Source organism: Microcebus murinus, chromosome 1 (assembly GCF_040939455.1).
Source record: "Microcebus murinus isolate Inina chromosome 1, M.murinus_Inina_mat1.0, whole genome shotgun sequence".
Taxonomy (NCBI): domain Eukaryota; kingdom Metazoa; phylum Chordata; class Mammalia; order Primates; family Cheirogaleidae; genus Microcebus; species Microcebus murinus.
This window is the reverse complement of record NC_134104.1, coordinates 144,887,029-144,911,483: the sequence shown is the minus strand read 5'-3', so window position 1 is coordinate 144,911,483 and position 24,455 is coordinate 144,887,029. Positions and strand designations below refer to the sequence as shown.

Below are 24,455 nucleotides of genomic sequence, written 5' to 3'. Positions count from 1 at the left end.
CACCCTATAAAGAGGGTTTCTGGGTCCCAAGAGTTGAGGGGTCCACATAGGGTCCCCTTGCTTAGACAGGACCTTGGGAGGTCACCTGAAGAAGGAACCCTGGGGGTCTTCCTCCTCGGCTGCCCAGGTCCTCCTGGGTTTGAAGTGTGAGGGGCTCAAAGGTGAGCTCCCTGCACCTGCCTGCTGCTTGGGTCCTAACCTCCCACCAAAGGCACTCCTAGGGTTAGAAACCTCCCAGGGGGAGGGGAGAGGACCCTCCTCCGGATAAAGTCTGGATATTGCTCTCTCGAGACTTCTTAATCCGTGCCCATGCACCCATTTCGCAGAAGGGAAAGCAGACACCCGGGACCCGGGAGATGCGGCTGGACACTTGGACGCCGCGTCGCCCTAAGGCAGCAACCTGGCTGGGTGTCTGACCCTACACGATCCCTTCTCCAGAATGACGCTGGATTCTTTCCAGCATTCCCCCGACCCGGTCTAGGCGCCCACAAGCAGGGCGTAGGGCCCGGCCGCCCGCGGTAATGACAGGGCCCGGGGCCCGTGGGTGGCAGCGGTGGAGGAAGCTGGAGGGATCCGGCTATTTTTGGCCTGGGCGCACCCACTAGACCAGGCCAGGGTTGGCTGGTCTTTCTGGCCCCCAGCTCTGCCCTCCCTCCTCAGTCCCCAGGAGGGGGCGGGGAGAGGCGCGGGTTGGCGGGCCCAGGGGGCGGGGGCGCGGGCCCAGCGGGGCGGGGCGGTGTCCCAGGCCCACCCCCGGCCTCCTCCCACCGCAGTCCATTCGGGTCCCTCCACCGCACCGCGCTCGGACCCGAGGCAGCCGGCGCTGTCGCCGCTCACGTGTGGGCCGCGGTGCCCCGCCCGTCGGGCATGGACTCGGGCCGGGACTTCCTGACCCTGCACGGTGAGTGTCCTGCCGGCGCGAGCGGGGAGACCCTGCAGGGGCAGCCGCCAGGAAAGCAGTTCCGGACCCTCGGCAGGGGGCCCGCAGCTCCTTCGGCCACCTCCACGCAGCCCTGGGCCAGCCTCGCGGCCTCTCTGCCAAGTAGGGAAATCTCAGCCCGCGGCTCCCCGAGTGGGACTGCAGGGCATGACCCTGGGCGTTGCCAGGCTTGTCCCCAGATCTGGCCTGGGGCGAGGGCGGGCGGTGTGCGTGTAAAGACTAACCTCCGCCTTGGGGACTCCCACTTTTCCGGGCGGTGAAAGGCTGGGTTCCCCTGTCCGGCTTACGCGGAGGGGTCGAGGAGGGAAGGAAGCAGCATCCCAGAACCACCAAGTTCTCCCCGCCCCGTCCGGGCGGGCTGCAGAAGCTCCCCAAAGCCTGGGCGTGCCTGGATCGCGTCGGGGCCGCGCGGGCGTGGCAGGGTGGGGGGTAAGGTTGTGGGGCGAGGAGGTGTGCAAGGTTAGCCGAGGTCGGGCGGTGCAGCCTTAACTGCCGAGCGCAGAAATCATAGTCAGCGATGCCCTGGCTGGGAGGAGCAGCCCGATCCCCCGAACTGCGGACCCTTCTGGCGGGACAGGGACAGGTCTCAGCTGGCTCCATCCTTTGTCCAGCGAGCTTTGTTTCCTCTGATCTGTGAGCAGAATCTGGGCCAGCTCCTTGCCCTTTCGCGGTCCCTCCTGGAGGGAGGGGAGTTTGGGCTCCCGACTGCAGGTCTGGCAGGCTTTGGGGAGGGAGGAGCTGGGGGCGGAGGGAGGAGCTGGGGGGGGGGTGCTGGTAACATGGACCTGGTACCTTTGTGCTTTAGGCGGGGGACTCACTTACTCACTCTTGGGGGCCTTACCCTCCCGTCTCTCCAGATCATCTTCCAGCTCTACAAAGCCTGCTCCTCTCACACCCACCAATCACGGCTTACCTGTACTTCCCTCTTTTTCTAGTACCTTTGGGGTTGAAGGCTTTAGTGACCACCACCCACCCATCTAAACCATTTATGGACATAATAGATGGGAAAGAGGAGAACAAAGCCCTCCCGCCCTCAACTAGAGTCCCTTAGAATTTAGGGAGACTCAGAAATATTCTCATCTGTCAGACCCTCCAGTCTGGTTTGTGGTTCCCAGTTGGCCCAGACCTGGTCCCCATAGCCCAGAGAGACTTTGCTCTGTGCCCAGATCTGTTGCCTTCACACTAGTAGCCCAGGCTCCTCGAAGTCTCCAGATGAGTCTTGGGGTCCCTACCCCTTCCAGTGCTCCCTCTTCTCTTCTTAGGCTCGAGGCATCTTTAGTGCTCCTGCCAGCCTAGCAGGAAAGGAGGCTGGGCTGCTCAGAGGACACAGTGGAGACTTCTGCTTTCACTCTCACACTGCAGACTGATACCTCTTCCCTGCCTGCCTCACACTCAGAACTCCCCAGGCCCTCTGGTTGCTTCTGACGCAGCAGCAGCCTCATGTTGGAACAGGCTCCATCCTCAGTGTTTGTGCCTTTGTTCACTTTCTCTCCTGGGGCAGCCCTGGTGTCTTGCCCAGGGAGGAAGACACGTGGAAGCTCGGTCACAACCCCCCAGTCCTGTGGCATGGCTCGGCCGCCCTGGCCCATCCTATTTCAGACCAGCCTCCCGAATGCTTCTCCTGCAGAGCGGGCATGAATGCTGTGACCTCAAGCTGTTTTCCCGGAAGGCCCTGCCACTTCTAGCTCATCACCCAAAACTACCTTCCTTAACTGCCTCCCTTAAGAAGCCCACACTGCAAACCAAATGGGGAAACAAGAACCTGTCAGAGAGAATTGGTGGTTGCAGGGGACAGTCACTGTGCCCTGTTCTGTTCCAGGTTGTCTACACTTTCAGTGGAGAGTCTGCATCCCTTTCATGTTGCTGGTTCCACAGCACTGGGCATGTGCTGCAGAACAACACTCTGGCCTGGCAGTTGTGGGGTGCTGCAGAAAGGCCCTCTGGGTTCCCTCTATTGGCCTGGGGGACTATGGGGCTTACCTAGATATGATATGTCCCTTCCGTCCTCACACCAGATGCATGCTTACGCAGTGTAATATTACAGGCATAGATTCTGGAGTACCTGAGCTCGTCTTGGCTTTTTCATCTCAGACAAATCCCTTGACTTCTCTGTGCCTCAGTTTCCTCATCTGTAAAATGGGGGATGTTAACACCACTTACCTCATAGGGTTGCTGTGAGGATTGAATTAGGTAATATGTATATGGCAGTTACAACGTGCCCGGTAGCCAGTGCTATGTTCCTGCAGGAGGCCCCCTTCTCAAGTTCCCGTGCCCTGTGAGTTGCTGTCTGTAGTTCTTTGGGAGATGATGGGGCATCATAGGGTAGTCCCTAGCCAGGGGAAATATGATCGGAACTAGATTCAAGAACTAAGGGGCTCTTTCTGGTGCCGCTGAAGCCCTCAGACTGATGATGTAGCCTCCATCCTACTGCCCTGGCCCCCTTCCTCTGCTTTCTTTATTCTGGCTAGGCCTGGACTGGCTTCTCCAGCAGGTCCCCTGTTGTGCCCAAAAGGATTTCACCTCCCAGGGCCCTTCCCTCACTGAACACACCTCCATTAACCTTTCCTTCACCCAATCTCTCCTGCTCCATTGCAAGAGCTGGCATTTGTAAAAGTGGAAGTCAAAGGGGCTTCATCTTGGCCCCGGGAGCCCTAGCTTTGCTTGTACTTACTGCGTGACTCTTGACCTGTTTTCTCTCCATGGGTTGCAAGTGTATTTCACAGGTGATGCTGTGAGGATAAAACACTAATGGGCATAGGAGTTCTAGGTTGCCCAAAAAGCCAGTCCCAAGAGATGATGGCTCCAGAGCCATCATAGGAAGTTGGGGTGGCCAGCTCCCCTCCCACCTTAGTTATGTTCCAAAGCTGTGTGTCCCTGGGGTTCCAGGCCCAAACTGATACACACTGATGTTAACTTCTTTGTGCCATAGGCCACTTTAGCAGTCGGGTGAGGCCTGTGGACCCCTTCTCAGGATCATGTTTTTAAATTAAGAAAATAAAATATATAAGAATTAAAAAGAAGCCAATTATGTGGAGATGTGATTCCATCCACAGGTCCTTGGGGAATCTTTGGTCTGGTTAAGAACCCCTGTGTGGTTTCTGTGTAACTCAGGCTCCCATTACACTCTGCTTCCCCTTCTCCAAAGAACAGCTTCTCTGTGTCCATATTTTAGCTCATCTACACTAAGACACCTTTGCTCATGATTTATTCTCTGTGGTGTGACCTTAGACAAGTCACTCTGTGCTTCAGTTTATTATTGCTGTGCTTGTCTGTGCCAAAAACTGGCTTTGCCAGTGACTCACTGTTGATGCTGGTGACGGGAGCTTCAGTGAAGCGAATGGGGGAATTATTCAGAGGCAGAGAGAGGAAAAGAGCGAGTCAGGCCTCCGGGTGATGTCCTGACCTTGGCACACAGTAGGGGCTCAATAAATAATTGCTGGGTGAATGAAAGGGAAGTTGTAATGTACATGAAAGGACCCACTGTTCTCGAGCATATTGGCAGCACAGTTTTGTACAAAGTTGCAGTCGTTCTCGTGTATTTATCAAAGCAAGCCTGCGCTAATGGGCTCATTTTAAGGTCAGCATTTTTTCAAGAATTCCATTCGCATCTGGCACCTGGGAGATTATCACTCAGGGGGGCAAACAGAGAAGGAAGCAGGTCCGCCTGAGGTTCACAAGTGAGGCAACAAACAGCAAGCTGAGTCACAACGAATTCACTGAGTAATTGACGTGAAATATTGGGCGGCCTCCGTGTCTGGCCTAGGCTCCGCCCCCGGTGCCGCCTGGCCCCGCCCACTCGGTTCCCCGCTAGACTGCGGCCCACCGGGACTCGGCTCAGCTCAGTCTCCCGCGGTCCCGCGCCCGGCTGGGAGCCGGCGTTAGACTTCGCGGCTCAGGCTCCGCCCCCTGGTCGGACTCCGCCCACACCGCCTCCAACGCCGAGGCCCCGCCCCTGCCTGCCTGGACTTCGCTTTTCCAGGGCAGGATGCTCTCGGGGTCGCGTCCTGGGTCCTGGCTCCGCCCCGGTTTGCTTGGCGGGTATGGCTCTGCCTCCACGTCGCCTCCCGAGGCGGCTCCCAGCCTGAACTCCGCCTCCTCGGCCCGGCTCCTCCCCTGCCACGCCTCCTTGGCTCTGGCTCCGCCCCCGGGCCACTTTCTGGCCTCTGGCTTTCGCCACAGATGTGCTTCCTGGGTTATGGATGTGTCTCACTCCACCTCCCAGGCCCGGCTCCTCGGCTCCGCCTCCTGTCTTCTGGCCCCTCCCACCCCATCCACTCCAGGCTTCTGTTTTCGCCCCACCTCCAGGGGGCATCGGTCCCACCCCGCTGGGGCCGGCTCCGCCTCCCAGGGCTGACTCCGCCCTTCTCTAGGTCCGGGGCCCCGCCTCTCCGGACTTGGCCCCTCCTCTTGGGTTCTAGCCCCTCCCTTCCACTCCTAAACTCCGCCCCTGCTCCCTTCCAGGGCGGCGGCTCCACCCGCTGTACCCGGGCAGGCTTCTGCTGACGGCACTGCCCGGGGACCTGCCTCCGTGGTGGCCGGGACACTGCGGAGCGCCATGCAGTGCCTGGGGGGCCGAAACCGGAGCCGCTCCAGAGAGCTTTACCTGCAGGAGCAGAGCCTCAAGGTGGCAGCGCTCAATGGGCAGAGGCTGGGTAAGGGGCGCAGGGAGCACCAAAATCTGCGAGGGAATGGGAAGGTAGCTGGAGTAGGACACAGACTACTTGTCCCAGAGCTTGGGGGCCACCTGCCTTCAGCTTTTGATTGGACCTGTCTAGTACTTCTGTGAGTGTGTGCCCCACTGTGGGGCCGTGCTTGCAGCAGTGGCATGTGGGGGTGAGTACTGGGGGGATTAGTTACCCTTTTTCCTGATCTATCTCAGCCCCTCCAAATCTCCCCATTCCTCGCCACCCCAACCCTTACTGTTTACAAATTTCCGAGGCACCACTGGATATGTGGCCCAGTATGTGTAATAGGCATGGTTGTGTAACCAAGATTTGCAAAGCTGTGTGCTCCAGTGTGATCCTGTGCAAAAGTGTGGTGTGCCTGTATGTGACAGGTGTGACGGTCGGTGACCCAGCAGGTGATCCAGTGGCAACTGAATAGTTCCATCACATGTGTGGTACTGTGGGGCCATTGTGCAGCAATGATGGTGTGTAATGCTGTGTAACCAAGTGTGTGACATTATGGAACTGAGGGTGTCTGCATGTGACCCAGTGTGACAGTGTGTGATCCAGTGTGATGCTGTGCAACTGAGTGTGACTGCATATGACAGATTTGACAGTGGGTGACCCGCGGTGACTGAGTGATTCTGTCATTCTGTGTTATGGTGTGTGTTATAGAGGTTTTCTGATGTTTTTACTCATGGCAGTGTGTCCCTGAGCTGTGGTTGCTTAAAGCAATGTTTCATACATAGCACAGACCCTGTGGGCAGGCTGCCCGCTTCTGAGTCCTGACTCTTCCAGGCAACTTCCTTGAGCCTCAGTTTCCTCATCTGTAAAATGGGAATAATGATAGTGCCTTCCTTAGAGGGCTGTTGAGAGGATTAAATATATGTACTACGAGCAGTATTTTATTCAAATATTAACTACTATTATGGTGGCTGCTGTTATCATCAATATGATGATGTTCTGGCACTGCATGTTGTGTGGCTGTGAGAGACTAAGTATGACACTGTGCAACCTCCCTGTGACAATGTGTTATTGGGGGAGGGGCAGTGTGGCACAGTGTGTGGCTCGTTGTCTCCTCGAGGTTGTGTGTAGCAGTGTGCGAGTGAGTGCGGTGGTGTGGTGTACAAATGTGTGGCCATATCTCTCTAGCTATGCATTGCTGTGGGTCCCAGGCCCAGGTGTCACTGTGTGTCACCCTAGGTACAAGAGCAGGACTCCTGGCACCCCACGGGCACTTGCAGGACCCTCGGCCCTTCCACATGGTCACGCCACTGAGTGCAGCTAGGCTGGGCAGGTTGGTGAGGCTGCAAGGTCAAGCCAGGGGCTGGCCCCTGAGCTCAGAGGCCCCTCACCGCCACCCTCACGTACTACAGCTCAGTGAGTGGGGCTGGGTGAGGGGTGTCCACAGGCTTTCTGGGAGCTAAGGGAGCAAGCATGGTGAGCAGCATAGAAGCTTCAGAAATGAAGGGGCCACAACTAAGGCTGAGATGGAGGTGTCTGCCCAGCATCCCAATGGCCCACAGGGCAGTGGCTGCCACCTTTCTGGAATTATCGAGGCCCACCTTGGGACTGAGGTGTACCTTCTGGAAGCCTTGTCAGTAGCCGGGCCGGGGGCTTATCTCTGTTTGACCGCCGACAGGGCCACAGCTTGGCTCCAGGACAGGATGAGCATGTCATCTCTTCATGGTGTTTTCCAGAATGGGAGGGTGGGGCTCACCGTCTACTTCCTGGCACCCCCTCTTCCCCGTCTGTGCTATTGGCTGTGGGTTGCCCTGAAGTGTGTGCAGCTTGGGGGGTGAGGTCCTGGCAGAGAGTAAGGAGATGTCCCTCCCAGCTGTACCTCAGCCTCAGAAAGGACAGAGGTGGCCCTGGGAACCCCCTTCCCCTTCCTTTTATCCGGGGCCCCTCAGATGCAGCCAATGGTTCCAGTCACTCTGCAGGAGCCCACTTCTCCTCCACCGTCCTCCCCTTGGGCTGAAGGGGAACTGCTCCCACTGAGGCAGAGCGTCTCTGGAAGTGGGCAGACAGACCTGGGACAAAGGCAGAAGAAGGTCACATCAGACTGTCACCTCTGAGGAGGCCCAGAGATGCCTCCTCCAATGCTGTTCTCGCCCTGTGCTGATGGGGAAACAGAGGCACAGAGAGGGAAGGGGGTTGCTTAAAGCCATAAGGGAGTTGGGTGATTAAGGTGGGGGGGTCCTTTATCACAGCTGGTACTGGATCTGCTTGGAGGTGAGGGCTCCTGAGAAGACAGGACTGGTGTCCCTTGGGTGCCTCCTGTCTGGGCTTGGCGGGACAAAGGGCATCACATCTTTGGGAACCTGGGCCTCAGAGTGGCAAAAGAGCAGGACAGGAGAGAGGCAAGCAGCCAGGGTTCTGGTCCTCCCTGTGCGCTCTGGGCCAGGCCCCGCCTCAGCTTCTGAAAGGGCTGCACTGTGCCTTAAAGCTGCTGTATCCTGAGGGGTCCCAGACCCAGGCCATCAGAGATGGGGGTGGCATGGGGAGGGACAGGGCATCGCAGCAGTCCAAACACAGGCCACAGTGAGCTCAGCTGTCTATTCTGGGGGCAAAGATGAGAGACCCGCTCAAGGCAGAAGTAGGGGCAGCAGGGGTGAGGGTGGCAGAGATGGGCCCAAGGGCCCCACAGCAACCACCGTGTTGACACCAGGAACTACAAAAGCCATTACCTCAGAACCTCCACAGCTTCATGCATCATCTCATTCAACCTTAGAACTTCCCTTTGAGATGTGTGCTATTATTATCCCCATTTTATAGACAGGAAAGCGGAAGCCCAGCAACATGAAGTCATTGCCCAGGTCACTCAGTGGTCAGGAAGGGTACCTGAATGTAGGCACAAATGATTCTGGGGCTGTTGGAGTTGGGAAGTTGTTTGGCTCCGTGATGCTCTGGGGTCCATTTCCATCTGCGTCTGTCCCTTTTTCCTTCTGATTTGCCTGATCTTTTGGTCCCAGCTTCCTTCAGGTCACTCTGACCACTAAGTGTGACCAGGAGGAGCCCACCCCATCTTTCAGAGCCAAGCCATCAGGAGCCAGGGGGCTTGGATTAGCTGCCTTTCCTTGGTCCATTCAGCTCTGGGTGGCAGGTCACAGGGTATAAATGTGGTCTAGGGTGGGTAAGTGGCCTAAGGATTGCAGCCACCACCTAAGCTGGCAGCAAGAGATGACTTCCTAGAGGAGGCGCGGCTCTGGAAGCAGGTGGCTTCCAGAAGGAAGGGAGGAAGTGAAGGAAGGGAGGCAAACAGAGCTGAGGATGAGGCTGGCGACAAGTGGGCTCCGAGAGGGTCCAGCGGTGGGCATGGCCAGTGTGGGGCCCGGGGCACTTGGTGGAGGAGGTGACATCTTACCAGCTTTGACCCCTAGGCCTACAGGGTGACGAGGACCTGCTGGCCCTGCTGAAGGGCAGCCAGCTCCTGAAGGTGAAGTCCAACTCATGGCGGAGAGAGCGCTACTACAAGCTGCAGGAGGACTGCAAGACCATCTGGCAGGAGTCCCGCAAGGTCATGCGGTCCCCGGAGTCCCAGTTGTGTGAGTTCCCCTGGGCCATGGGGGAGGGGGCAGAGTGTGGAACCTAGCCAGGCTCGGGTAAGGGTAGAGGTCAATCACAGACCAAGACTACAGATGGGGAAACTGAGGCCTGGCCTGGTGGGGCATAAGTTCATGTGTCCAGGGTCAGAAATGAGGGAACTAAGGCTGGCTGGGGTCAGGAAGAAGAGCCTGTAGGGAAATTGAGGCCTAGTCTGGGTTGGAGAGGACTGTCATGGAACGAGGACAGAGATGCTAAAGCTCTTTGGGGCTGGGGATACATAGCCGTGAGCACAGATGGGGACAGCCAAGCTCAGAAGCAGGGTGGGAGCTGGACAGTGTTGCCTGAACTAACAAGTGTCCGCCCAGGCAGTTGTGGGAAGGAGGGAAATTGGGTGGATTAGGACTCCAGGTGTGGTGTGGCCAAAAGCCAGGCCCAAAGTCCAGAGGTAGATAAGGTACTTCCAGGTATCAGTGGCCAAAGTGTGAGGTGGGGCTGCAGGAGGCAGAGCCTCCCTGGGACTGGAGCCTCCGGAGGTATGTTGGGCAGACCAGGGCTGGGACACAAAGGCAGAGCCCAGGGCTGGAGAGCTCCCTCAAGGATGTGAGTCTGAGGGCTTTCTGGAAGCTTCCAAAAAGGCCTAGATCCACAAGGTTTAGGCAGCAAATGCAGAGTGCCCCTTGCAAGGCTCTAGGGAGAAGAAAGCTCTGCTAAGTTCTGCCCTTTAGTGCAAGAATTCCCTGAAGATTCTATAAAATGAGATGTTTCCCCTCTACACCTTTACTTGGTGGGAAAATCTCAGACCAATGCTGTCTAGTAGAAGACTCTGCTGTGACAGAAATGTTTTGCCTGTGTTGTTCAGTATGGGAGCCGCCAGCCACCTGGGGCTATGGAGCCCTTGAAATGTGGCTAGTGTGACTATGTAACTGAATTTTTAATTGTATTTGATTTTAACTAATTGAATATTTAAATAGCCACAGCTGGCTGGTGGCTACTAAACTGGACAGAGCTAGTAGGTCATTGCAACTTGGGTTTCACGCAGCCCAGACCCCTGGAAATCCCTCTCTGGTTCACCCACCCGTGGCAGGTCTGTGGGGAGCAAGACCAGACACGGGTGACAAGCCCAGGTGGGAGGAGGGCATAGGAAGGGGAGGGCCAGCCCACTGAGGGTGCCCCAGTAGGGTGCCTTTAACCCAGGAAGGGGTCTGCCAGGTCTCAGGACAAGGGAGAGGGACCCGAGAAGGTGTGGCCTTCCAGCCTGTGGCCTGTGGCGGGGCCCAGGTAAGGCAGGACAGGAGCAGGGTTGGACGGGGAGAGTCTGGCTGCGTCGTGGGACCCAAGAGCCGTGGAAGGTTTCTGCGCAGGGCAGGGCACGTTCTGGGGGTACGGGGGCTCTGAAGCATTCTCAGACACCCGCCCTGAGCCCGGGTCTGCCCACCGCCATGGAATACGGGACTGACCGCCTGGCCTTGCCTCAGCTCTGGCGCCAGACAGGCTCCTTCACAGGGCTCCTGCCCTGATATGGGGTTTCCTGTTAGTTGCTGGTGGGTGGGGCACAAGGGGACCCGGGACCTCACGCTCTGAACTGGGAGGGGGCGGATTCCTTGAAGCCCACCCACCTGCCCATACAGTTGCATGGCTCCCCAGTAGGTGCCTAAGCTCTTGGTGGGGTGGGCGAGGGACGGATAGAAGAGTAGGAGGCCCAGGCCTTTCCAGCAGGAACCCTGACTTGTGCTGGTGAGGTGACGACCTCACCCTGGGACAGCTCTGAGCAAAAGGGCAGGAAGGGCACTCCAGGCCAGAAGACCCAGTGTGAGCCAGCGTGCAGGGGTGAGGATGGGCGCAGGGGTGCCAGGTCCAGGTCAGCGAGCCAGGTGTGCTAGGTAAGCCACACGGCCCGAGAGGCTTTCTGCCAGGTCATAGGCGCCCGAGACGGCCTCGTGCTGTGCATGCCTATTGGCTGCTTCCCTTCTCTGTGTGAGCAGTGAGACTGCTGTCCTCCACTGCACTTTACCTTTGGGGAAACTGAGGCCAGGTGAGGGAGGAGTGGAGCAGCGCCCTCCCCAGTTCCCCTTGGCTCTGCTTCCTGCTTTCTAAGTCTCCTTGATCCTGCCACCACTCCCCACCCCCACGACTCTGGTTCCCAGAGGCAGACAAGGTATTATCAGCGGTGGAGGCATCTGGACTTTCTCTCCGTGAGGGTGGGGGCGCTGACCCTGGGGGCTTCCTGTTTTCATTCCTGGCCTGGGGCAGCTGCAGCTGCACCCCGGGTGGGGCCTGGTTGGGGGCAGGAGGCCGCTGGCAGAGGGATTAAGCAGGGATATCCTCTGTGCCCCAGATGGCCCAGGGCTCACGTGGCCCACTCTGCAGAGCCTACACGCACACGTGGGGCCTGCAGGTGGCTAGGAGGCCCCTGGGCACTCAGAGTGGAGTGAGCACAGGGTGGACTTTATGTCAGAGGTGGTCTAGGACCCAGGCCAGATGGATGAGGGAGGCTCAGGCTGGGGGCTGGCTGGCAGAGGCAGAGCCTGGGCCCTGCTGCTGGGAGGTGCAGCAGGAGCCTGGCTGGTGGGACTGGCTCCCGGCCAGGCCATGGAGGGCATTGGGATGGGGGTAGACAGGGGCTTGCCTCTCCCTGAAGCTTGGAAGGCTGGGCTGTGACAGGAGGCCCCCGGGCTCCTACAGGCAGAATGATGTAATCTCTCAGACCCTTGAGGGGCACCCTCCAGTCTGCCTGTTGGGACCCTGGGGAGCAGAGCCTTCCTGCGTGACCTGCCAAGGGCTCTCTGAAGTCAGGACACATGCAGACACACATAGGGCAAGGCCCTGCTACCCTCTGACACGGCACTTCCCCCTCTGTCTCTGGCCATCCGCCCCTAGCCCCAGGGCAGGACTTGAGAGTGGCCCTGGTCTCCTGAATGATCAGGAAAGGGGGGCTGGAGGCTCTCGTGGCTGTGTTGGGGGAGGACAGTCCCAAAGGCCAGCATGGTCAGGAGGGTGTGTGGCCCCCCTCTGTCATAGGCACCATGTTCCAGAACGGTCTCTCCCCATCTGTAAGAACCCTCCCCTGCCCCAGGCCCCTGCCAGGGGCTCTGCTCCCCCCACCACCAAGACAGCAGGCCCGGGGTCCCAGGTGCCCTTTCCCCTATAAACTGTCCCTGTCTCTGTCCATCTCTCCCTGTGCATCTCCACCCTGCCTACTACAGCTGTGTCCCCTGCTCTGTCTCTGCCTCAGTCTCTGTCTCCCTCCCCGCGCTGTCCCCCCTTGTCTGACCTCCTTCCTGCCTCTGTCCTTTCTCTCTGGCCTCAAGGCCTGAGCTCCGGCCCTGGCTCTGTGTCTCTAAGCTGTGTCCCCTCCACTGTGCCCTTGGCCGCGTCGGGGGTGGGGCTTGGCCTCACAGCATTCTCTGTCCCCTCTCCCCCCCTGTCTTGCAGTCTCCATCGAGGACATCCAGGAGGTGCGGATGGGGCACCGCACGGAGGGCCTGGAGAAGTTTGCCCGCGACGTGCCCGAGGACCGCTGCTTCTCCATCGTCTTCAAGGACCAGCGCAACACACTAGACCTCATCGCCCCCTCGCCGGCTGACGCCCAGCACTGGGTGCAGGGCCTGCGCAAGATCATCCACCACTCGAGCTCCATGGACCAGCAGCAGAAGCTCCAGCAGTATCCTTCTGGCGGCCGTGGGTTCGGGCCTGGCCTGTGCACTCGGGCTGTGCTTGTCCCAGGGCCAATGCGGGTGTGAAAGGTGTAGTCCGTCTGGGCTGCCATAACAAAATACCATAGACTGGGGGACTTGAAACAATAGAAATTTATTTTTCTCCCAGTTCTGGAGGCTCTAAGTCCAAGATTAGGGTGCCGGCATGGCCAGTCTGGCGAGGAGGGCTCTCTAGCTTGCTTGCGAGCTGCCTTCTCCCTGTGTCCTCACACGGCAGGCAGAGACGGAGCCAGCTCTCTGGTGTCTCTTCTTATATAAGGGCCCTAATCTCATCATCAGGGGGCCCCACAACCCTCGTGGCCTCCTCACCCAAACCAAATTATCTCCCAAAGGTCCTACTTCCAAATACCACCACATCAGGATTAGGCCTTCAACGAATGAATTTCGTGGGAACACAATTCAGCCCACAGCAGAAGGGAAGCAGGGAAAGTGCACGGAGCCCTCTTTGGTCTACTCTGACCCCAAGGGGCCAGACAGCTCTGCAGCCCCTGATACTGCCCGTGTCCCCCTTTGTAACCAGTGTGGAGTTAGGAGACTGGGGAGGCTGAAGGAAGCAGGCTGCTGCAACAGGAGACCTAGTCTTGGATGTTTCAGTTGTGTTTTCTAGAGTTACTACACTTTTCCCCTCTGGGAAGGGGGAGGCCATGGTACCCTGCTGTGCCATTCTTTGGAGAGTGATGGAGTCTCCAGACCAGCCTGTGGGCTTAAAACAAATTAAAATCTGAGGCCAGGCACCATGGCTCACGCCTGTAATCCTAGCTCTCTGGGAGGCTGAGGCAGGCGGATCGTTTGAACTCAGGAGTTCGAGGCCAGCCTGAGCAAGAAGAACAAGACCTCGTCACTACTTTAAATAGAAAGAAATTAATTGGCCAACTAATATATATAGAAAAAATTAGCCAGGCATGGTGGCGCATGCCTGTAGTCCCAGCTACTTGGGAGGCTGAGGCAGGAGGATTGCTTGAGCCCAGGAGTTTGAGGTTGCTGTGAGCTAGGCTGATGCCATGGCACTCACTCTAGCCTGGGCAATAAAGTGAGACTCTGTCTCAAAAAAAAAAAAAAAAAAAAATCTGGTTGCACAACACAGTAGTCTATAATTCATAGTGATCAAGCTTCTGGCATGAATGGATTAGCGTGGAGCCAGCGCCTTTTATTTATGACAGCTGTATCGAGGTATAATTCACATGCCATACAATTAACCCATTTAAAGTATTCAACCCAATTCAGTACTTTTTAGCATATTCACAGAGTTGTGCGACCATCACCACAATCAAGTTTAAAAGGATTTTCATTAACCCAGAAAGAAACCTTGTACCCTTTAGCAGTCACCACCCATTTCCCTTCAACGCCCCCAGCCTAGACAGCCACTAATCTACTTGCTGCCTGTATATAGCTGCCTGTTCTGGGCATTTCCTATAAATGGAATCATGCAGTCTTTTGTGACTGGTTCCTTTCACTTAGCATGTTTTCAACATTCATCCATGATGTAGCCTGTGTCAGTACTTCATTCTTTCTAATTGCCTAATAATGTAAGTATGGATATACTACATTCTATTTATCCATTCATCAGTTGATGGACATTTGGGTTGTTGCCACTTTGGGGCTCCTCTGAATAATGCTGCCGTGAACATTTGTGTGTAAGTTTTGTGTAGACACGTTTTCATTTCTCTTGGGTAGATACCTAGGGGTGGAATTGCTGGGTCGTATGGCTAACTCTGTGTTTAACCTTTTGAGGAACTGTTAAACTTTTCAAAAAAGGCTACACCATTTTACATTCCCACCAGTAGCATAGGAGGGTTTTAATTTTTCATATCCTCTACAATGCTTGCTATTTTCTATCTTTTTGATTATAGATACCCTTCTGGGTATGACGTGATATCTCATTGTGGTTTGAATGGTATTTCCTGGATGGCTAGAGATGTTGAACATAGTTGCATGTGTTTATTGACCATTTGTATATCTTCTTTGGAAAATATCTATCTAGATCCTTTGCCCATTTTTGTTGTTCTTTTTGTTGTTGTTTTTTTGAGACAGGGTCTCACTTTGTTGCCCAGGCTAGAGTGAGTGCCATAGCGTCAGCCTAGCTCACAGCAACCTCAAACTCCTGGGCTCAAGCAATCCTTCTGCCTCAGCCTCCCGAGAGGCTGGGACTACAGGCGTGGGCCACCATGCCCGGCTAATTTTTTCTATATATATATCAGTTGGCCAATTAATTTCTTTCTATTTATAGTAGAGACAGAGTCTCGCTCTTGCTCAGGCTGATTTCGAACTCCTGACCTCTTGCAATCCGCCCGCCTCGGCCTCCCAGAGTGCTAGGATTACAAGCGTGAGTCACCACGCCCAGCCTTGTTGTTCTTAAGCTCTTCTTTTTAACAGATCTATTTATTTTTAATTGTTGTAAAGTATATATAAAACATAATCTTATCATCTTAACTATTTTAAGTGTACAGTTGAGTAGTGTTAAGTATATCTACATGGTTGTACAACCAATCTCCAGAACTTTTTTTATCTTGCAAAGCTAAAATTCTATACCCAATAAACAACACCTCATTCTCCCCTCCTCCCAGCCCCTGGCAACCACCATCCTACTTCTGTGCCTGTGGATTTGACCACTCTTAAGTACCTCCTATAAGTCAAATCATGTAGTATTTGTCTTTTGTGACTGTCTTATTTCACTTAACATAGTGTCCTCATTCACCCATGTTGTAGCATGTGTCAGAGTTTCCTTCCTTTTTAAGGCTGAATAATATTTTGTTGTATGCTATACCACATTTTGTTTATTCATTCATCCATTGATTTGACACTTGGGTTGCTTCCACCTTTTGGTTATTGTGAATAATACTGCTATGAGCATGGGTGTACAAATATCTCTTTGAGACTCTCAACTCTTTTGAGTTTATGTTGAGTGGAATTGCTGGATCACATGGAGATAGATTTTCAATTTTTTGAGGAGCCATCATACTATTTTCCATAGTAGCTGTGCCTTTTTACAATTCCACTAACAGTGCACAAGGGTTCTAATTTTTTCCCATTCTTGCCAACACTTGTTATTCTCTGGATTTTGATGGTAGCCATACTAATGAATGTGTAGTAGTATCTTGTTGTAGTTTTGATTTGCATTTCCCAAATGATTAGTGAAGTTGGGCATTTTTCACGTGCTTTTGTATATCTTCTTTGAAGAAATATCTATTCAGATCTTTTGTCCATTTTTTGATTGGGTTATTTGTCTTTTTATTACTAAGTTGCAAGAACTATTTATATATTCTAGTAATAAGTCTCTTATGAGATATATGCTATACAGATAATTTCTCCCATTGTGTGAGTTGTCCTTTCTCTTTCTTGATGGTATTCTTTGAAGCACAAACATTTTTAGTCTTGAAGTCAATTTATCTTTTTTCTTTTATTGTTTGTACTTCTTGGTATCATAACTAGAATGTATAAAAGCTTTGACTAATCCAAAGTTATAACATTCACTCTTATATTTTCTTCTAGAGTTTTATAGTTTTAGCTCTTACATTTAAGTCTTTGATCCATTTTGAGTTAATTTTTGTATATAGTATGAAATAGGAAATCCATTTTTTTTTTCATGTAGATATACAGTTATTCCAGCACCATTTGTTGAAAAGACTATTCTTTCCCCATTGAATTGTCTTGGCACCCTTGTCAGAAATCAATTGACCGTAAATATGAGGGCTTATTCTGTACTCTCAATTCTATTCCATTTGTCTAGCTGTCTATCTTTGTGCTACTCCCACAGTCTTTTGGTTATGGTAACTTTGTAGTAAGTTTTGAAATTAGGAAGTGTGAGTCCTACAAATTTATTCTGTCTCTTTTTTTTTTTACAAGATTGCTTTGGCTATTCTGGGTCCCTTGAATTTCCATACGAATTTTAGGATCAGCTTGTCAATTTCTGCAAATAAACCAATAGGATTTTGATAGAGATTGTGTCAAATTTGTGGATCAATTTGGAGAGTATCCCTGTGTAACAATAGCAAGTCTTCTGATTCATGAACATGGGATAAATAATTCCATTTATTTATATCTTCTTTAATTTTTTTCAAGAATATTTTGTGGTCTTCAGAGTATAAATTTTGCACTTTAAAAAAATGTATTCCAGGTGGGAGGGGGGAGGGGGGTGGGTATATACATACATAATGAGTGAGATGTGCACCATCTGGGGGATGGTCATGATGGAGACTCAGACTTTTGGGGGGAGGGGGGGAAATGGGCATTTATTGAAACCTTAAAATCTGTACCCCCATAATATGCCAAAATAAAAATAAAAAATTAAAAAAAAAAAATGTATTCCAAAGCAAGTAGGGTACTTAGAAGACTGGGATGGTATGATCTCTTGAGCCCAGGAGTTCAAGACCAGCCTGGGCAACATAGTGAGAGCTCGTCTCTTAAAAAAATTTATTTAAAACATTTTATTTATTTTGATGCTGTTGGAAATAGAATTATTTTCTTTCTTTTTTTTTTTCTTTTTTTAGAGACAAGAGTCTCACCCTGTCACTGAGGCTGGAGGGCAGTGGCCTGATCATTACTCACTACAGTCTCTAACTCATGGAATAAGGCAATTCTCCTGCCTCAGCCTCCAGAGTAGCTGGGGCTACCGGCATGCACTATCACACTTGGGCTGATTTTTAAAAATTTTGCAGAGACAGGGTCTTATATGTTGCCCAGGCTGGTCTTGAAATCCTGGGCTCAAGCGATCCTCCCCCCTTGGCTTCTCAAAGTGCTGGCATTACAGGTGTGAACCACCATGCTCAGCCTGCTTTCTTAGTTTCGCTTTCAAATCGTTCATTGCTAATGTATATCCAGCTCCTTTGGTGGATACATTTTGAGTCCTGTTATTTTCCTTTCCTGTGTGCTTTTGAGCATTTGAGAGACTTTTAGGTGTTATTTCTCAAGGCCGCCTCTGCCTGACTTTGAACTTTCTTAAAAGCTCCATTCTCTGGCACTTTTCTCTTAGTCACTCCTTTTGCACAGGCTTGTCCTTGGGCAATCTTGTGCCCTTTGCAGGGTCCTGCCTCCAAGACCTTGAGATCATAAAGCCATTCCACGTGATGAATAGTCTTCCGCACAGGAATCTGTGATTGGCTGGACCATTCTGAACTTGATTTTTTTCACCTGGCTTTCTGCCATAATTTTTTCCCACATATATATAAAATTTGGAAAGTATATATATGTTAGAATGAAGATTTAAAGGCCCACAAGACCCACCTCCTCCAGAAACTACTGATATTTGCATTCTCCTCCTAATCTTTTTTTCTGCATTTCCATTTGCAATTATACATTTGTAACCATTTTTCTGTGTAACATTAAATAATAATTATTTCTGTGTTTAGCATAATCTCCATAAATAGTTTTAATGACTGTATAATATTCCACTAAGTGGGTGCACTATAAATCAGTGGTCCATTCCTTTGGTGTTGAACATTTACTTTAGCTTTAGTGTTCACTACTATAAATAACACCTCAAAGAATCCCCAATCTGAAAATCCAAAATCCAAGATGCTTCAAAATCATAAACTTCATGAGCACCAATATGATGCCACAAGTGGACAATTCCACACCTGACCTCATGTGACCGGTTATAGTCAAAACACAGCCAAAAGTTTGTTTCATGCACAAAATTATTAAAAATATTGTATAAAATTACCTTCTGGCCAAGTGTATAAGGTATACCTGACCATAAATGAATTTCATGTTTAGATTTGGGTCCCATCCCCAAGATATCCCATCATGTATATGGAAATATTCCAAAATCTGAAAAAATCGAAATTCTGGAACACTTCTGGTGCCAGACATTTCAGATGAGGGATATTTAACTTGTGTGTTCCAGAAAGCTTCAGTATTTAAGAGTACTTCCTTACCAATAGACCCCTAGACGTGGAATTACTGAGTCAAATGGTAAAACTGCTTAAAGTTTTAGCTATCCCCAGATAACTCTCTCAAATATTTTACGAATCTACCTTGCCCCAGTAGTGAATGAGTGTCCGTTTCACCTCATCTTTACTTGCACTGGGCGCTATATGTTTAAACTGACAATATTATAGTTTAAGAAATCACATCTTATTTTCAAATTTTAATATCTTTGAATATTAGTAATGTTTGCAAAGGTCAGTTTCTATTCTTTTCTTATTAGTTATTAGGATCATCATACTGTTTTCTTTTTAATTAATTCTTCCAAGTCTGTAGTACAAATGTTTCCCTCAGTCTATCAGATGTATGACCTATTATTCCTTATTTAATCCTTAGTTGTTTTTTTTGTTTTTTGTGTGGTTTTTATTGAGACAGAGTCTCACTTCTCTTGCCCTGGCTAGAGTGCCATGGCGTCAGCCTAGCTCACAGCAACCTCAAACTCCTGGGCTCAAGCAATCCTGCTGCCTCAGCCTCCCGAGTAGCTGGGACTACAGGCATGCGCCACCATGCCTGGCTAATTTTTTCTATATATATATTAGTTGGCCAATTAATTTCTTTCTATTTATAGTAGAGACGGGGTCTCGCTCTTGCTCAGGCTGGTTTCGAACTCCTGACCTCGAGCAATCCGCGTGCCTCAGCCTCCCAGAGAGCTAGGACTTGAGCCACCCCGCCCGGCTACTTTTCTGTATTTTCTAAGTTGTCTACAGTGAGTCCTTTCATAGTAAGAAAAGGAATATTTTCAAAAACTTCAAGAGGTTTCAAAACCAGCAAATAGAAAGAGACCCCTTCATAGGATGTAACATTTTCTTCCCGAGGGGCCGCCAGGGCTTGTCCCTGCAGTGCGGGCGTGCGGCAAGTCAGGCTGCAGGGACCTGTGTCTGCAGCGGCTCCAGCTTGAACCCCGGCTCTGGCTGGGAGCTGGGTGGGTCCCAGGGCTCCTGGGTGCTTTCCTTACTTCCCACCCAGCTGGATTCACTCCTGCTTGCGAAAAGCCGACAAAAACAAAGACAACAAGATGAGCTTCAAGGAGCTGCAGAACTTCATGAAGGAGCTCAACGTCCAGGTGGACGACGGCTACGCCCGGAAGATCTTCATGGTGAGGCAGGACGTGGGGGCTGGGTCTGTTCGCCAGCGGGCCCTGGACGCTGGCCCGAGGCCTGCACTGAACCACAACCCTCCCACCCCCCGGCTGTCCTGGCTTTTGCAGGAGTGTGACCGCTCCCAGACAGACTCCTTGGAGGACGAGGAGATCGAAGCCTTCTACAAGATGCTGACGAAGCGGGAGGAAATCGACCGCACCTTCGCCGAGGCAGCGGGCTCAGGGGAGACCCTGTCGGTGGAGCAGTTAGTGACGTTCCTGCAGCACCAGCAGCGGGAGGAAGCGGCAGGGCCTGCCCTGGCCCTCTCCCTCATCGAGCGCTACGAGCCCAGCGAGACTGGTGAGGGCCTGGCCAGGGCCTGCGACCTGCGGTCCCAGGGCCACACCGGGCTGGGAGACCTGCGAGGAGACTGCAGCCGGAGAAAAGGGACCTGGAGGGAAGGGGCTGCCTGAGCCAGCCCAGGCCCCCTGGTCAGTACTTGCCTGTCTTATGAAAGCAGGCAGATGGGAGACAGGGCTGCAGCATCACTGGGCCTCAGTTTCCCTCGTGGCTCCTCCTTTGGGAGGCTTTAAGGACCTCCTCCCCAAGAAACAGAGAGAGAGAGGTTTCTGGAAAAGCAGACGTGGCCAGGCGAGGTGGCTCACGCCTGTAATCCTAGCACTCTGGGAGGCCGAGGCGGGTGGATTGTTTGAGTTTGAGACCAGCCTGAGCAAAAGCGAGACCCCATCTCTACTATAAATAGAAAGAAATTAATTGGCCAACTAATATATATAGAAAAAATTAGTCGGGCATGGTGGCGCATCCCTGTAGTCCCAGCTACTCAGGAGGCTGAGGCAGGAGGATCACTTGAGCCCAGGAGTGTGAGGTTGCTGTGAGCTAGGCTGATGCCACGGCACTCACTCTAAGGTGGGCAACAAAGCGAGACTCTGTCTCAAAAAAAGAAAAAGAAAAGCAGACACTATTCCTGCTTCCTTCTTTGTGCCAATTCTGGGCCTGGCTTTGCGACGGGGCAGAGCAGAGATGGGGCCCTGCTCTGGAGGGGCTCCAGTCTGGGGACACAAAGGAGGAGGAGGGGAGACTCTGCCCTCAGGGGCTCAGAACGTGTTGACAGGGGAGGAGGAGGAGGAGACAGACCCCACTCTGGGGTAGCCATGGTCTAGTCGGGAGACTCAGATGTATCCCGCTTTCAAGAGCTCTGGAGGACCAGGACGGGCGGCAGGGGATGGAGTGGTGGGCAGCCAGGAGGGCCCTGCCAGTGGCCGGCTCTAGCAGGCGGTGGCCTCCTCCCTCCCAGCCAAGGCGCAGCGGCAGATGACCAAGGACGGCTTCCTCATGTACCTGCTGTCAGCTGACGGCAGCGCCTTCAGCCTGGCGCACCGGCGGGTCTACCAGGACATGAACCAGCCACTCAGCCACTACCTGGTGTCCTCCTCGCACAACACCTACCTGCTGGAGGACCAGCTCAGAGGGCCCAGCAGCACCGAAGCCTACATCCGGTGTGGTCCCGGGAAGCCTTGGGGTGGGAGTCTGAGGGACTCAATATGGACCTGGAGGGTCCTAAGCCACCACCACCCTGTCCTGCAGGGCACTGTGCAAAGGCTGCCGCTGCCTGGAGCTCGACTGCTGGGACGGGCCCAACCAGGAGCCGATCATCTACCACGGCTATACTTTCACCTCCAAGATCCTCTTCTGCGACGTGCTCCGGGCCATCCGGGACTACGCCTTCAAGGTGGGCGTGCCTCTGGGGGGCGAGGAGCAGGACGCTGGGGGCGGACAAGCCCTCCTAACCTGCCCTTGGGCCTCCAGGCATCCCCCTACCCCGTTATCCTGTCCCTGGAGAACCACTGCAGCGTAGAGCAGCAGCGGGTGATGGCGAGGCACCTGCGGGCCATCCTGGGCCCCCTGCTGTTGGACCGGCCGCTGGACGGGGTCACCACCAGCCTGCCTTCCCCCGAGGTGCGTGGTGGGGAGCAGGCGCCCGGAGGAGAGGGCAGGGGACGGGCTGGGAGGCCGGCGGGGCTTGACTGGTGGCCCCTCCGTTCCTAGCAACTGAAGGGGAAGATCCTGCTGAAGGGGAAGAAGTTTGGGGGGCTCCTGCCCACTGGAGGGGAAGGCGGCTCCGAGGCCACCGTGGTGTCAGACGAAGACGAGGCTGCCGAGATGGAGGACGAGGCAGTGAGGAGCCGAGTACAGCACAAGTCCAAGGTTCGCGGGGGAGCTGCGGGGGCCGGGCAGCCCTGGGGCCTCTCCCACCCCGCCCGCCCGTCCGCCCCGGGATGTTGGCCTTGTCTCGGTTCTCTGTGGCTGCCACTCAGACCCTCTGCCCCCCTCTCTCTGTCTGTCTCCCTCTGTCTCTCTGTGTCTGGGTTTCTGGCTTTCTCAGTGCCTACCCTGCCCCAACCACTGAATCTAACCCGGGCCTCCCCGTGGCCCCCAGGAGGACAAGCTCAGGCTAGCGCAGGAGCTCTCCGACATGGTCATTTACTGCAAGAGTGTCCACTTTGGGGGCTTCCCCAGTCCCGGGACCCTCGGGCAGGCTTTCTACGAGATGGTGTCCCTCTCCGAGAACCGCGCCCTCCGACTGCTCCAGGAATCAGGTGAGCGCCTGGCCGCAGCCGGAGGGTGCTGACCACCTGGCTGGGCATCCGGGCCGGCCGGGGCCAGGCTCAGCCCCCACCCCTCAGGACCAGAGTTGGCACTCCCGGCTCTGTCGCCTGACAGGACGGGCGGGGAGGGTCCCGGGCCCCACCAGGAGGCCTCCACTGCTGACCACACCTCCCCTCCCCCCAGGAAACAGCTTTGTCCGCCACAACGTGGGGCACCTGAGCAGGATCTACCCGGCTGGGTGGAGAACAGACTCCTCCAACTACAGCCCCGTGGAGATGTGGAACGGGGGCTGCCAGATCGGTATGGGCTGCCTGGGGCTGGAGGCGGCTTTCGGACCTGAGGCCGGGGGCTGGGAGCCTTGAGGGCCATGCACGGAGGTCTGGGGACCCAAGCAGGGTCGGAGGCAGGGGCGTGTGGAGCTGGTAGCCTCAGTTTGGAAATAGCTTCCCGCCAGCAGGTCACAGTGACCGAAATCCCGTCAGCACGCTTAGCCCCTTGATGCCAAGAGCAGAAACGGAAGGTGTGGTCAGTGTGGCGAGTCACTTAGGGTGGCAGGAGGACAGCAGGCATTGGAGTGACGGCGGGACCCTCCTTCTAACGCGCCGTGCGACCCTAGGCCTCCGTGTTCCCTAAGCAGGCTGGACTGTAGGTCCCCAAGGCCAGCCCATGCCTCATGCCTGCTCTGTCCTGCCTGCAGTGGCCTTGAACTTCCAGACACCGGGGCCAGAGATGGATGTGTACCAGGGCCGCTTCCAGGACAACGGGGCCTGTGGGTACGTGCTGAAGCCCGCCTTCCTGAGGGACCCCAACTCCAGCTTCAACTCTCGTGCCCTGACGCAGGGGCCCTGGTGGGCTCGGAAGCGGCTGCACATCAGGGTACGGCCAGCCACAGGAGGGACAGGTGCCCCGGCCTTCCCTGCCCCCCCACCATCCCTTAATTGTCCCCTGCCTTTCCTCAGGTCATCTCAGGGCAGCAGCTGCCAAAAGTCAACAAGAATAAGAATTCCATCGTGGACCCCAAGGTGACGGTGGAGATCCACGGCGTGAGCCGGGACGTTGCCAGCCGCCAGACCGCCGTGATCACCAACAACGGTACGTGCTGCCCCGGGGCCGGGCCCAGCCTCGGGGGCTGGCGTCCTTGCCGCTGATGTGGCCCTGTCCCCTTAGGTTTCAACCCGCGATGGGACACGGAGTTCGAGTTTGAGGTGGCGGTGCCTGAGCTCGCGCTCGTGCGCTTCGTGGTGGAGGATTACGATGCCTCCTCCAAGAACGACTTCGTGGGCCAGAGCACCATCCCCCTGAACAGCCTCAAGCAGGGTGAGTGTCGGTCAGGGGCGGGGCCCGCCGGGGTGGGGGTGGGGGTGGGGGTGGGGGTGGGGGAGGCGGGGCCTGGCATCTCTTGAAGCGTCCTCCGTGAGTGACTGGACCGCTCTGTGTGCCCTCCCTGCCCCTCTGCCCGCCAGGGTACCGCCACGTCCACCTGCTGTCTAAGAACGGAGACCAGCATCCGTCGGCCACCCTCTTTGTGAAGATCGCCCTCCAGGACTAGGCTGGGCGAGTCCAGTGGGGTCCGCCGCCCTGGGCGGGCCCTCCGTGCGCACCGAGGGCCAGGGCTGGCGTGGCTGCCGGCCTCGCACCCGGAGCTAGAGGCCCCCGGACTGCCTTTGGCAACGGCCTCTTGTCTGTGCTGCTGCCTCTCTGCGGACCAGGAGCTGCCCAGTCCCTGGAGCTGCCCTCAATTCCGTTAGGAACAACACTGCAGCCCTCTCCACCCTCTGGCTGGCCCTAGGTCAGGCTTTTTATAAAGATCTTGATCAGATCAAGCCCTGTGGTCGCTTTAGCTGGACAGCAGAAAATCCCCCGTGGAGCGTGTGTGTGTGTCCCAGGGTGCGGGACCCCGGCACCTCTGTCTCCACCCCCCCACACACACACTCCAGCGGGGCAGGGGTGTCTGGAGCGA

The 24,455-nt window shown here is 54.5% G+C and overlaps 1 protein-coding gene across 2 annotated transcripts; it reads left to right on the top strand.

The window, feature by feature from the left end:
• Window positions 1–763: 763 nt before the first annotated feature.
• Window positions 764–24,318, top strand: PLCD1 (phospholipase C delta 1). Of its 2 annotated transcripts, none has more exons than XM_012756384.2 (15): window positions 764–901; window positions 8,988–9,152; window positions 12,586–12,814; window positions 19,755–19,884; window positions 19,996–20,227; window positions 21,183–21,384; window positions 21,473–21,617; window positions 21,695–21,844; window positions 21,935–22,093; window positions 22,326–22,485; window positions 22,679–22,795; window positions 23,193–23,371; window positions 23,455–23,587; window positions 23,663–23,812; window positions 23,959–24,318. In XM_012756384.2, the coding sequence occupies exons 1-15, from the start codon at window positions 868–870 to the stop codon at window positions 24,042–24,044; spliced, it is 2,271 nt and encodes a 756-aa protein (XP_012611838.2). In that variant the 5' UTR covers window positions 764–867; the 3' UTR covers window positions 24,045–24,318. The 2 variants fall into 2 exon arrangements, with proteins under 2 accessions (XP_012611838.2, XP_012611836.2); XM_012756382.3 differs by lacking the exon at window positions 764–901 and adding an exon at window positions 5,436–5,592.
• The last annotated feature ends 137 nt before the right edge of the window (window positions 24,319–24,455 follow it).